The sequence below is a fragment of the Dryas octopetala genome, chromosome 4, assembly GCF_963921425.1.
Source record: "Dryas octopetala chromosome 4, drDryOcto1.1, whole genome shotgun sequence".
Classification (NCBI taxonomy): Eukaryota; Viridiplantae; Streptophyta; class Magnoliopsida; order Rosales; family Rosaceae; genus Dryas; species Dryas octopetala.
This window is the reverse complement of record NC_141369.1, coordinates 15349669-15363301: the sequence shown is the minus strand read 5'-3', so window position 1 is coordinate 15363301 and position 13633 is coordinate 15349669. Positions and strand designations below refer to the sequence as shown.

Below are 13633 nucleotides of genomic sequence, written 5' to 3'. Positions count from 1 at the left end.
TAAATGGTTGGTTAAAAATTCAAGGATTTTTTTGTCTTATTAATATTATGATATTTATAAAATAATACAACATAGTTTTGTTAGACATTTTAGCGTGTTATACACCCAATTAACATTCATAATATTTGATTTAATTGATAATTGAACATTATAAATGTTAAGTGATGACATATACTAGTTTGGTATGATGTTACTGTCTATTTGCTTCTTTTAGTTTTAGAAAAATTATTGTGACATATGTTGATGCGGTGTCACGGATATAGTTTTTTTAGATTAATTATTTTTTGTTTAATGGTTTTCAAATTTTTAATGAGCTTTTGTCTTAGGAATAACCATTTGAGTGAGTAATACTCAACTTGAGTTCTGAGTTAGAAACTTATGGATGCTAATTATATAAAAAATAAACCTTTGTCTTATTATATTTTGCTTTTAAGATTATATAAGTATTTTCAGGTAAAAGAACATTTGATAATTAAACATTTTTTCTAATCATAATTAATTGAGTCACTTAATTATTAATTTAGTAATAGCTAAAGCCTAAAGATTTTGTTTGGTGCCGAAAGAAAATGAAAAGGAGATAGATTAATCGGAAAACTTTCTCTTACAATCTCTCCCAAAATGGTGGGATTAGAGGGGATAAGTTTTCCATCATATCTAATTTATTTTCTTCCTTCAAGTTAAAAAACACCATTTATTTTTTTTCTTAAATATACATAATTTTATAATATTCAATCTTATGCGAGACCTAAATCCTAAAACTCATCCTATTATAATAAACTTTTCTTTGGGGTTACGTTATATATATATATATATATATATATACAGGCTCCTTCTATTGAGGTATATCTCAATTTAATTATGTTAAGGTATGATCTTATTGGGGCCCACACGAGTCATTTTGTGTCGATCCAAAACCGTTCGCATAGATCATCTTCATTATTAGATCATCCTTGCAAAAAATTAGTCAAATCAGAAATCATTTGCCTATCTAACTTTGATAAAACAAATGGACGGTTTAATCAAAAATATTTAGTTCGTCCATTTATTTGATCAAAGTTATATAGGCAAAAAGTTTCCGATTTGGCTAATTTTTTGCAAGGATGATCTATCAATGGAGATGTAAAAAATGAACAGTTCGGATCAACACAAAATGACTCGTGTGGGCCTTAATAGGGTATACCTCAACATAACTAAGTTGGGGTATACCTCAATAAAAGAGCATATATATATATATATATATATATATATATAAAGAAGAAAGAGACCACATCTCTGTCCAGATGTTGATTGATGCAGTAATTGGCATAATTTGTATACTCAAGTGAGACTTGGATGGTTGGTAAAGTTGCATATAACATAAATACTTAATATTAAATGGATCTGGTCCTATTTCCTATTCAAAACATACCACCAATGGGTAGCGTAGCAGATACCATCTTTTTATACCATCTAATTTATTATCTCTCTAATAAAGATAAAACCCACCCATATAAATAAAACTCACCTCTATTAGATCTGGTACATTAAATAGTACAAAAAACTAATCTCCCTAACATTTTCCATACCAATATACCATACATAACGCTTACATAACTTCAACTCACGAGTTGTGAGTAACACGTGTCTGATCATGACTAAGCAAATAATGATGGGATTTAATGCAGATACATTTAGCCAACACATAAACCAAATGCATGATAGAGGAGTTTGTCTTTGATTCAATATTTATATGACATGCATACACAGTTACTGGTGAAAAATTTTATACATTAATAGTGAAAACTTAAATCCATCAACACCGAATGGTTAGAGCAGCATTGTTAAATTTTCACATGATACAGATTACCAATGGCAAAAGAAAAAAGAAAAAATAGTATTCAGACAAAAAGAAAAAAGATAGCAAAATGAGTTTCTATCTACACTCCAAAAAAAATTTCTATCTTATTTTACCTTCAATTCCCTTTTTACCTTCACTTCACCCCCATCATCCTTTTACAAGTGACACATGTTCAACACATCAGTATTCTCTATAACATACATTGAATTAAATGTTGTTTTTCCAGAAGTTTGCAGGGGCCATGGCCCCTCTTGGTCCCTTTTATGTTCCACCCCTGACAATGAGGCTAGGATCCAACTGATGAACTCATTATCTGGATCTGTACACATATGTGGGCAGATATATTTGTATACATTATAAAAGGAAAATAAGAATATAACATATTCAGACTTTTCTCAGTAAAAATATTACCTTGTTCACAAGCAAGTTTACTTGCTCTCTGTACATCTCCTTCAAGTCTACAATATCCGCACGGAGTTCCTCCAGCTAGAAACACATGCAGCCACTTATAAATATCAGGACCAGACATAAAATAGCTATTATCATGCTATCAAGCATTTCAAATTCTAAAAAAAGATATAAAGGTAGATAAAAAAAATAAAAATAAAAACCCCAACCCTCCATCTAGCTTTCTCCAACCTTCTAAACTTATAATGTTAGATGAGACTACAGAAAATCATGGCATCAGAGTTCATGATACACATTCCTCATTACCCAAAGCAAAAGAAGCCACAACTAGAAACTTATATGTACCTCCTCATCACGTTCACCCATTAACTCCAATGCAGCAGAGTGCCTCCTCCTTAGTGCATCTAGTTCTGCTCGAATGCCAGGTAACGTGCCAGCCTCTGCCCGTAACTTTTCACACTGCAGAATGGTAATCAATTCTTGAGCTCATTATAAAGAAGATACCTCCACAAAATTATTGCAGATTGAAACACACCTGTTCTGTCATTTTGACCAACTCCTCAGCGAGAGAATCACGAATAGATTCCATGGATGCCTGAAGTAAATAGAAAAAATAAATGTATAAGATAAAATAGAGTAATAAATATTGCAAGGGACTCAAGAGTCCATGATAGTTCTTTATTTTTTATTTTTTTATTTTTTATAAAGGCAGAAGGGTTAAATTTAAACAATAGCAGTTCTATAAAGATCTCAAATCTAGAATACTTGCTATCATAGCAAATAATATGGCATGTAGTGCCCAATGACATTTTTGTAGAGGAGTAGTTTAGAATATTAATCCGCACCAAACGAGACATGTAAGATGCAAGTTCACCCTCCTTCTGACGAAGGGAAGCTTCAAAAGCACTAGGTGTCATGCTCTTCATATAGTATGGACTCATAGTTGCCTCCCCAGCATTTCTCCTTTCAGAGAAACTATCAGATGAGTCCAAAGATGCTTGCAGAAAATAGCTTTCCTCCATGCTCCCCAGGCTGCTAGCACTTGAAAGTTTTCGGCTCAAGCTTCCTGTAGAAGTTACAAAATGTATTAGCATAGGCGATAAACAATCAACAGATGTGACATAAACCAAAGCATCATACCATTCTCAAAAGCAGAATTGTGCCTTGTTATAGTAGTAGTTTGATCAGATGCAGTTGCAGAACGGACACGAGATGTCCTTTCCAAATCCAATCTAGCAGCTTTCTCCCTTTCTACCTCCTGTTAAAAGCAAAAGCTTAATTCAGGAAAACTAATGTTATAAATTGGAACCAGGAATTCAATTTTGAATATGCTCAGAGAAATTTCCTATCAATTTTTCACACTTTTTTTTCAGTAGGAATATGAACTACTGATGAATAAGAGATTACTTCTAGTTCTAACACTATTAAGATGAAGTTCTGTTTCTAGCTATCAAAATTAAAAGATCTTAACAAAGTGGAGAAATCAAGTGTACAAAAACAAACGGAGTTTTTTTAGCAATTTAAGCACATGGTTCAACAATTCCCTTTTGTTTGCCTTATTGCTTAATTCAGATACATCAAATCAACTCTTGCTATTAAAAATATTAAAGGGAAAAGGAACTTCACTTAAAAATCAGACAAATGAATATGATGATAGCCCACTTTCATGTAATGAAATATAATGAACACAAATAAAATTTATCAAGGAACCAGAAGCACCACCTGCTGTAGCAGTTCCCTATTCATCAATGCATCTTGTAACTCTTGCTTATGTTTTCGCCGGAGTTCCCTGATTTCTTCTTCAAGCTGGTTTGCACGGCCTTCTTGAGTATCAGCTTCCTCCTTTGCTGCAAGGTACTCCTGCCTATTTTCAGCTGCTCTTTGTCTCTCCTTTTCAAGAGACTTGCTTAATTGGGATTGCTCAGCTCTAAGACATGAAATCTGAAGAATATATCTGGTTTAGGTTAATGAAATGATAACGATAATCCCCAATAACACAACCCACAATAAGCCAACCTGAGCCTCAAGAACATTAATTCGAGATAAGGTTTGAGACAAGCGTTCATTCACAGATCGCTCTCTTTCCTCAGCAGCAGCAGCTTTGGCCTCTGCTTCCTGTAGAAGCATTAAAAATTAAAAGATAAACAATGTGTACATGTTTCATATTAATAACCATAACTCCAAAACATTCTACAAACCTGGAGTCGAGAGTTAAGAGTCCTCTCAACAGCTGCCCAAGCTTTTGCCCTTCTTGAAGTTGTTTCCTGTTACCAAGGGAACAATCAAGTGAGATTAAACTTCATATGCCTGAGAAAAGTAAACTAAAGACCAGCATCCAAAGTGCAGTAAAATCATCAAATATCTCCTAAAAATGCATTGAAAAATGAATTCACCTGCATAGCTTCAATCTGCCTAAGAAGAGGCCTGGTAGATTCCGGTACTTGCGTGATCAACTCCTCACATCGTCGCTCACTTGCCTAGAAGAAAACAACAGCTAAGTTAAATAAATTGTAAGACATTTGCAACACTTGGAAAGGAAAAATTTAGAAAGAAATGTGAATGACAATAAATGGAAGCTTTACGGACTTGATAACGTTTTTGAAGATCCTCAATGTCCCGGCGAAGCATGTCTTCTCTAAATACTGCCTGAAAAGCAAGTGAGAAAATAACTTAGGCCATGACTTTTGGCAGGTCAGTTGAATCCTTTTTATTTTTAATTCTAGCACGCAGCTAAATTAAACCAACAATCACAATAGACAAATCAAAAACCTGCTGCTCCGTTCTAGTTAGAGTTTTTCGTAATTCTTCAAGTGCTTGAACTAGCATAGTTTCGCGTTCCTCAGCCACTCTTAGACGACTCTCAAGTTCAGATCTGGCTTCATTGTTGGCACGTGCCTCAGCCATTGCTTCTGCCTCCTTGGCAGCAGCCAAAGCATTAGAATAATACTCTTTCTGAGCTGCAAGTTCTGTTTGATGCTTTTCTATAGTTTCCTGCAGTAATTTTTCTGTAGCCGTCTTGTCCCTTTTGATGCTCTCTACTTTATTCTCTTCTACCTGAAGGTGGTTCAAGGTAGAACCACACACTTACATATTAGTATATTACTAATGAAAGGCATTTTGCACCACAGAACAACGACCAAAGAGTTTTTTATTTTTGATAATAACCAAAGAGTAGTTCAGTAGATGTAAACTTATTATTCATATGTAAAATATCCTTTGCAGTAATTCCCATATATATTTAAATTATGAAAATAACTTACCTGTCCCTGTTATAGGGACAGGTGTTATCCCCATTAGAGAGAGAGAGGAAGAGAGAAAGAGAGAGAGAGAGAAAGAGAGTGAGAGAAAGAGAATGAGAGAGATAGAGAGAGAAGGGGGGGGAGGGATAACAGCTGGAGTACCTGCTGTTGCAGGTAAGTTCTTCTCTTAAATTATAATAAGACAATTATGAGCTATTACAATATTAGGGAAAAAAATGTTTGGATAAATAGTTGACTGCTTCAAAATATTATGAAATTTACTGTTTTAAATAAACCGGCATCATAAAAACTATATCTATGGTCAAGAGATCTTTTTGGGGATAATCCATTATCCAATATGGAAACTTTCTGCCAAGAAAGCTTCTTCTTTTTTTTCCAAAAAAAAAGGGGGGGGGGGGGGGGGGGGGGGGAGTACTGACCAGTTTATGTGCTACAACATCCGTGTCATTTCAAATTTTATGATTTCTGAAAAAGTTGTCTTTTAGAAAATTGAATCAGAGAATCAAAATTTTAAAGGATGCTAACATAAATCAATTACCTGAAGTTTAGTTGTCAACCCTTTCTTCTCTTCTTCAAACTCTCTAATCTAGTAATCAGGACAAGACGATAAGAATAGCTAGCAGTGAAAGGATTAAAGAATGTCAAAATCAGACAATTAGTAAACCGGCTAGCTTACTTGAGCCCTTAATTTCCTAATTTGAGCTTCTTGGGCAGCCTGTTTTTTTGAAAGCTCTTCACCTGGTAGATAAAAATGCATAAGTAAAGGAATTTTGTATGCTGCACCAAATATGAAGGGGTAAAGAATTATATTTATACCTTCAGCCATAACTTGATTAATTATTTCATCCTTTTCCTTCAGAAGAGCAGCTGCATCACTTTTCTTATTCTGCTCCCTCCGAAGCGTGTCCCTTTCCTTAGTAAGAGCATACACCTGTAATCATACATGAAAAAGAAAAATTCAAAACAATAGCAGTCAGATTTGAAACGAAAAATACACAAACTAAATCAGTATACCCCCTCCAATCCTCAAAAGCAAAACTAAAATTACACAAGAAGTAAGAATTTCATCAAAGACATGATGGACATGGTTAACGCCTGGATGAAACCAAACACCATTATAAACAAGAATTTATGAGAAGGCCTACCTTCCTTTCAAGTGTTGCAACCCTTTGATGGTATTCCTCGCGCAGAGATTCAACTTCTGCATCACTGGATTTTCTCTGTTCAATTACTTTCAGTTAAAGTGTGAACATCTATAAGAAACATTATTTATTAAAATTACAGTACTATATCTCTGATAAAGCATATTTAGGGGGAAAAGTTGATAGTGAGAAGGTGAACCAGTCAACCTTGGTGAGTTTTGAAGTAGAGAAAGAAGTTTGTCAGAAAGATGAAACATATAGAGAAAGACAAGTAGACAACCACCAGATTGTATATGCAAGCTGAGAAGTTATAATTTCATAACATGGTAGTTACATTGAAAAAGATCAAGCATCAAGAATGCTTCCCAATCAAAAAATAAATAGTCAAATTAGAATAGATGCATCTATGTTCCGCATGCAAAAAAAAAATAAAATAAAATAAAAAATAAAAAATAAAAATTGGAAGAAGAATGCATTATAAATATTAACTCAACATAAGCTGCCTATAAGAAGAATTGGCATGGATATGGCTAAGATATTTTTATACAGCATTTCTCAAGAAATGCTTCAGTGATAGGCCACAGGGGCAACTGCCTCCATCTAAGAAATTCCTTTAATGTGGACTAATTAAAGGTGAAAAGAGGGCTATATATGGAAGATGGTAACAAATACAAGTCAATATACACCAAGTTGGTGAGTTAAAATATCAAGCAAATGAACAAGTTGTTATTATATCCACTTCAACCAAATTATAAATGAATAAAATATACAACTATATATACCTTCAAATCTTCAATCACAGATTTTAATTGCTCATTTTCGTTCATGAACTTTGCAATCTCATCAGCTTTTGCCTGGAAAAAGGATCAAATTGATCACAAGTTCAGAAGTGTTAAACAAACAATGAAACAAATATGGACAATGTAACACCAATGCCACCCCAAGAGATCCACAAAGGAGGCAAAGAATAAGAAATTTTTTGTATCTCTATACTTTAATTTAATTACTATACATGGAAATTTTCTTTTTACACACACACAAACACAAATAAGATGGTACATAATCATTTCATCATGTACCTGAGCCTGTCTTGCAGCACCTTGCAATGCAGCTTCCATCATTTTCATCTCCATCTTCACCTTCTCCAGTTCAAGCACAGCATCTGAAGAGTCAGACACATTTGCTCCTGAGCTCATATGTTGCTCTTTAATGTCAGTTTGATTATCGTCAGCCCGTTGATAAACTTCAGGTTCCTCAACAATGGCATCATTTTCTTTCAAACCCGATTCAGAAACCATAACCGAAGCCTGATCGGAATTATTTACACTTGGTAATTGATTGGTAGAAGACCCACTAGCCCTTCCAGTCAACTCAATGGTAGCAGAGTGTAAACTAGAGGGATCAGTCACACCTCTAGGCTGGTTATCAGTTGATGCCTCAGCTTTGACCGAAGATATCATTTCAACATTCTCTCCAGCCTGTGTCATATGTTCATCCTTGTTTTCTACTTGTTTCTTCTGATCATCCACATCGACAATATCACGTGACTCACCCAGAAGAACAGTACTACCCTCAACTTGATTTACTTCAACAGTTCCTGACTTTCCCTGTGCTGATTCTGAACTTTCTGAGGGTCCCACTACTGAAACTTTGCTGTCTTCTTGAGAGCCAACAAACTCTGATGACTCGGCATTCTTAACAGTAGGTTCAGGTGGCTCAACTGACACTGAGAGTGATTCAGATTCAGGTTTTTCAGGCTCTGATATCAAAGTCTTTGTTTCCTCTGCCGTCTCAGCACGCTTATCATCTCTTTCTTCCTTGACAACTTGATTTTCCTCGTTAGCAGAAGTCTGTTCAGTTGCAGAGGGTAGTAAAGTTCCAGTTTTGACCTCTTCTTTTTCCTCAACCGTAGAAGGAAGCTGTGGAGTTTCAGGTTCCCCTGATGATTTCTCAATCTCAGGTGGATGCTCAGAAGACTCAGCTTTCTGTGATGATTCAACAGTACTTTCCTCATTATTTTGCCCCATAAAGGACATAACAGGATCAAATAGTGCTCTCCTTTCAGTAGACGAAGGCCATAATCCTGAAGCTGCAACCATAGAGAGACAACATCATATTAAGATTAAGTCTAACTTTCGTTGGAGGCAAAGGGCAAAAGTGCAATGGGCAAAGGAAGGAGACAGTAATACTAAATTTTTTCATGCAATTGCAAATGGAAGGAAGAAGAGGAACTACATTGAAAAATTAGAAGTAGGAGAAGGAGTGATAGTGGAAGACAGGAAGTTGATTGAGCATGAAATTATCGGATTTTTTACAAATCTGTATAATAATTCTAAAAGGCGAACTAGTAGAATTCATGGGCTGAATTGGAGTCCAATAGAAGATCAGCAAGCAAGGTGGCTAGAAAGACCTTTTGAGGAAGAGGAGATAAGAAGAGCTATCATGGACTGCTGTCAGGACAAGTCACCAGGACCAGATGGTTTCACGATGTTAGTATTTCAAAGATGTTGGGATGTGGTGAAAGAGGAGCTGCTCAAGGTGTTTGAAGAATTCTACAGAACCGGAGTGGTTAATGCTACTACAAACGAGACATATATTTGCCTCATTCCGAAAAAGGTGGAATCATTAAGAATTGGGGATTATAGACCAATCAGTTTAGTATCGAGTCTCTACAAGATTTTAGCAAAAGTATTGGCAGCCAGATTACGGGAGGTTTTAAGTGCAACAATATCATCTGCACAAAGTGCTTTTGTGAAAAATAGACAGATTTTGGATGCTGTTTTGGTGGCCAATGAGTTAGTTGAGGAGGTGAGAACGAAGAAAATTGAAGGTCTGGTATTCAAAATTGATTTTGAAAAGGCATATGATCATGTAGATTGGGATTTTTTGGACTTTATGATGGAAAAGAAGGGCTTTGGGGCAAGATGGAGAAGGTGGATAGTGGGCTGTTTGAGGTCTGCAAATTTTTCAATAATGATAAATGGAAGACCATGTGGAAAATTTGGGGCTTCTAGAGGTTTGAGACAGGGAGATCCTCTATCGCCATTCCTATTCACAATTGTGGTAGACGGGCTTAGTCGATTGATTGAAAAAGCAAGGGAGAGACAGTTGATCGAGGGGTTGAAAGTGGGACGGGAAAGAGTGCAAGTGTCTCATCTCCAATTTGCTGATGATACCATCTTTTTTGTCACTGGAGATGAGCAAATGTGGCAGAATTTATTAGATGTTCTTGACTGTTTTTGTGTAGTCTCAGGATTAAAAATTAATCGTGCAAAGTGTGCTATAGCGGGTATTAATTCAGCAGAGAGTAAAGTGCAGAGGTTAGCAGCTGATTGGGGTTGTGAGGTGGGTGCCTGGCCTATGAAGTATCTGGGTTTGCCTCTGGGGGGTAATCTTAGAGCATCAAATTTCTGGAATCCGGTGATGGAAAAGATAGAGAAAAGACTGGAAAATTGGAAGAAAGCGTTCTTATCAAGGGGAGGAAGACTGACATTGATTCAGGCTGTTTTGGGGAGTATCCCAACTTACTACTTATCACTTTTTAAAATACCAAAGGGGGTAGCTAAAAGGGTGGAGAAACTAATGAGAAACTTCCTGTGGAAAGGAGTTGGGGAAGGGAGAAAGTTTAATCTGGTTAGATGGGATATTGTTTCTCAGTCAAAGCAATCAGGGGGATTGGGCATAGGGAATCTGGAAGCAAAAAATATGGCCTTATTGGGGAAATGGCTTTGGAGATATCCTTTGGAAAGAGAATCCTTATGGCATGAAGTGATTAGAAGTAAATATGGAAACCACGAGAATGGTTGGGATTCAAAAGAGGTAAGGAAAGGGTCAAGTCGCAGCCCTTGGAAAGATATATCAAAAGGCTTTAATAAGTTTATAGGGTGCTGTAAGCTGGTTGTAGGGAACGGCGAAAGGGCTAGATTTTGGGAGGATGTTTGGGGAGGAGAGGAGGCTTTTAAAACCTGTTTTCCAAGGCTGTATAATCTGTCAGATCATCATGGCTTAACAGTGGCAGAAATGGCAGGGGGAGTTAATTTTCAGCCAATTTGGAACCTGGGCTTTCGAAGGAATTTAAATGACTTAGAAGTGGAGGAGTTGTCATCCTTGCTCTTAGTGCTTGAGAAAGTTCATTTGTCGTCCACTAGAGATTCAAGAATTTGGAAATTGGACTCAAAAGGGTTTTTCTCTTCAAAGTCTTTTTTTACCTTTCTTTGTGGGCATGGCGATGGTAGTCTTTTTCTACCGGCAGGCTTGATTTGGAAAGCAAAAGTTCCTCCAAAAGTCAGAGTTTTGGCTTGGTTAGTAGCTCTTGGAAAGATAAATACTTGTGATATTCTACAAAAAAGGAGGCCAAATGTTTGTTTATCTCCAAGCAGGTGTGTTATGTGTAAGATCCAAGGGGAGAGTGTTGATCATGTTTTCCTTCAGTGTTCTGTAGCAGCAAAGCTGTGGTCATATTTATTCAAAGATGCAGGGGTAATGTGGGTAATGCCAGAAGGGTGCTATTCTTTGTTGAGTGAAAAGTTCTTTGGTTTTGGTGGGATCAAGAAGGCCAAGGTGTTTTGGAATTGCAGAATGCTGGCCATTTTCTGGGTTATTTGGATGGAGAGGAATCGAAGAATTTTTGAGGATTATAGAGGTGCAGATGTTGAAGAATTGTGGGATAGAGTAGTGTTTTGGTCATCCCTTTGGGCATCTGTTACTAGTGACTTCAGGGGGGTATATCTATTCGATATAATTTTAGATTGGAGGGCAGCACTTAGATAAATGGATTAGGCTTTATGAGACCTAATTCTATGTTTTTTCGTTTTTTGATCTTTTCTCTCAATAATGGACATCTTGTCCATTGTGTGTATTGTTCTGAGTTTTGATCAATAAAAAGTTTCTCTCTTTTCAAAAAAAAGATTAAGTCTAACTCCTGTATTTCAACTTCCATGAAAAAATAACGAAAACATAGCAAAACTACCAAATTTCCTCTTCCACAAATCTGTTCTACCCGTTAGCCCACAAGATTCCAACAAAAATGGGCAAGAAAGAAAACCCATTTCCTAACAAAATGCAATTAAATACACCAAGCAAATTCATAATTTACAACTTACCGAAAATGCAAGTTATATATTGTAACAAAAAAGAAAATGCAAGTTATATATAGTAACAAAAAAGAAAATGCAACTTATAAACCACCATATATAAGCTCCAAAAATGGTATTTCCCTTTCAGCTTGGTCGTGTAAACCAAATTTGAGTTTCTCAACCAGAACCAAAATAAAATTTTACTTAATGAAGCATAAAATCTAGCTCATTCTCTACCTAATAATCAACACCAGAATTCTCAAAAGAAAAAAAGAAAATATAGAGACATAGACAGAGTGATACCAATATGAACAATGTGTGAACTTGAGAGGTACCTTCATTGCCGGATTCGGCCTTCTCCTTGTCTTCGAACCCGAGGGCGGTGTCGAAATTCTTCTCGATGTTCTTGACGCTCTCCTGGAGCTTATTGACGGCTCCGGCGAGATCGGGGAAGTTCCCCAAAGAGACTTTCCCACTGAACCACGCCATTCCTGAACAAAAACACCGAATCAGGTTCAATGTACATTCAATTTGCAAGAATCTAACCAAAAATCGAACCAAAAATACTGAATTGAGATAAGAAGATCGATGAGAATCGAATTGCAATGGCAGACCCGATGCAAGATCCGATTTGAAATGTGTCCGAAAATAGCAAAAGAGAAATGAACCTGGCCTGAGCGGGTCCGATTAATGCCTGGAGATTTGTGAATGAATCAAATCATAGCGTCATGCTTCGTTGAGCTAAGAAGGAAGTTTCTGTAGAGAGAGAGAGAGAGAGGGACAATAGGGGGTTGATCCGAATGCTGATTGCTCTGTAAAATTAAAAACTATGAATTTCGAAGTGGCTGAAGGTTTTTGCGTTCGTTTTGTTTTTGGCCATGAAGTGCCTTTGAATTTGATGACAAAATGAACGCCGTCGTTTTGGTGTCGCACATGCTATGGGAATTGGGAAATTTCTTTTATTTATTATTGGAGCACTAAAATTGAAATATGTAATGTAGTCGAGGACCATCATTTTACTTTTGTTATTAAAAAAATCATTTTACTTCCATAAAAAAAAAAAAAAATTTTAAACGTTAATAATAAATAAACTCACATAAAAAGTTAAAGTGATAAAGAGGTCCATTTTTTACGAATAAGCCCAAATTATAACATGCCTCGTGTTTTTTGTGCTGAGCACTTGCCACCCTGCTGATTGCTGGGCACTTTTTTTTTTTTTTTTTAACTAGGCAGATTGTCACTGTCACTGTCAAAGAGTGGTAATTAATAACAGTCATTTTTACATTATAATACAAGTGGATGTGACTACATAAGCTTGAATTTTGTGTTTTATGTTAGTTTCATTAGTTTTTGATATATTTATGTAAGAAAAAACATAAAATATATCAATAAGTATTATTTTTATATAGTTTCAAATAGTCACTATTGCACAGTGGCAATTGTCAAGCGCTTGACAACTCATTAAAATGGATCGGCTTGTTTGCAGGTGGGTCGCTCGATCATGGGCTTTTATGTTTTAGACTTTAAAAAAGCCCTAAAAAAAGGACCATCATTTTACTCACTCATTTTATTCTATAAATACAAAAATATATATATTATACATTATACATATATTAATATATAATTGTACAATTAGTTTCTAGTTTGAGGTTTGATTTTTGTTTCTCATTTCATTTTAGTAGTGTTTTAAAAATTAAATAGTGTATTTCATGTTTGTATATGACAATATAGTGTTATTTTATATTGCTATATGATAATATAGTGTTATTTTATGTTGTTATATGATAATATAATGTTTTAAAGGAAATTATAAATTTGGTCCACTTAATTTATACATAGTTCAATTTTGGTCCACGGTTTTTTTTAAGTTCAATTTTGGTTCACTTATTTTATATCTAGTTCAATTTTGGT

The 13633-nt window shown here is 35.6% G+C and overlaps 1 protein-coding gene across 1 annotated transcript; it reads right to left on the bottom strand.

Annotated features, from left to right (window-relative positions):
- Positions 1-1783: 1783 nt before the first annotated feature.
- GC5 (golgin Putative 5) lies at positions 1784-12573 on the bottom strand. The gene is made up of 20 exons (XM_086241821.1): positions 12391-12573; positions 12058-12213; positions 7727-8736; positions 7430-7501; positions 6651-6725; positions 6322-6436; positions 6182-6243; positions 6044-6091; positions 5015-5299; positions 4832-4891; positions 4639-4722; positions 4444-4509; positions 4262-4360; positions 3968-4186; positions 3386-3503; positions 3091-3311; positions 2781-2840; positions 2591-2704; positions 2249-2323; positions 1784-2156 (listed from the first exon to the last, which is right to left on the bottom strand). Exons 2-20 carry the CDS (start codon positions 12209-12211, stop codon positions 2124-2126), a joined length of 2970 nt encoding a protein of 989 aa, XP_086097947.1. The 5' UTR covers positions 12212-12213; positions 12391-12573; the 3' UTR covers positions 1784-2123.
- Positions 12574-13633: the final 1060 nt, after the last annotated feature.

Bases quoted from the DNA above. Each gene is read 5' to 3' on its own strand.
- GC5 (XM_086241821.1), bottom strand. From the start codon at position 12,211: ATGGCGTGGTTCAGTGGGAAAGTCTCTTTGGGGAACTTCCCCGATCTC. The intron at 4,510-4,638 runs GTGAATTCATTT...CCTTGGTAACAG, and splicing joins GGCAGATTGAAGCTATGCAG to GAAACAACTTCAAGAAGGGC. The intron at 2,157-2,248 runs GTAATATTTTTA...ATATGTGTACAG, and splicing joins TAAACTTGCTTGTGAACAAG to ATCCAGATAATGAGTTCATC.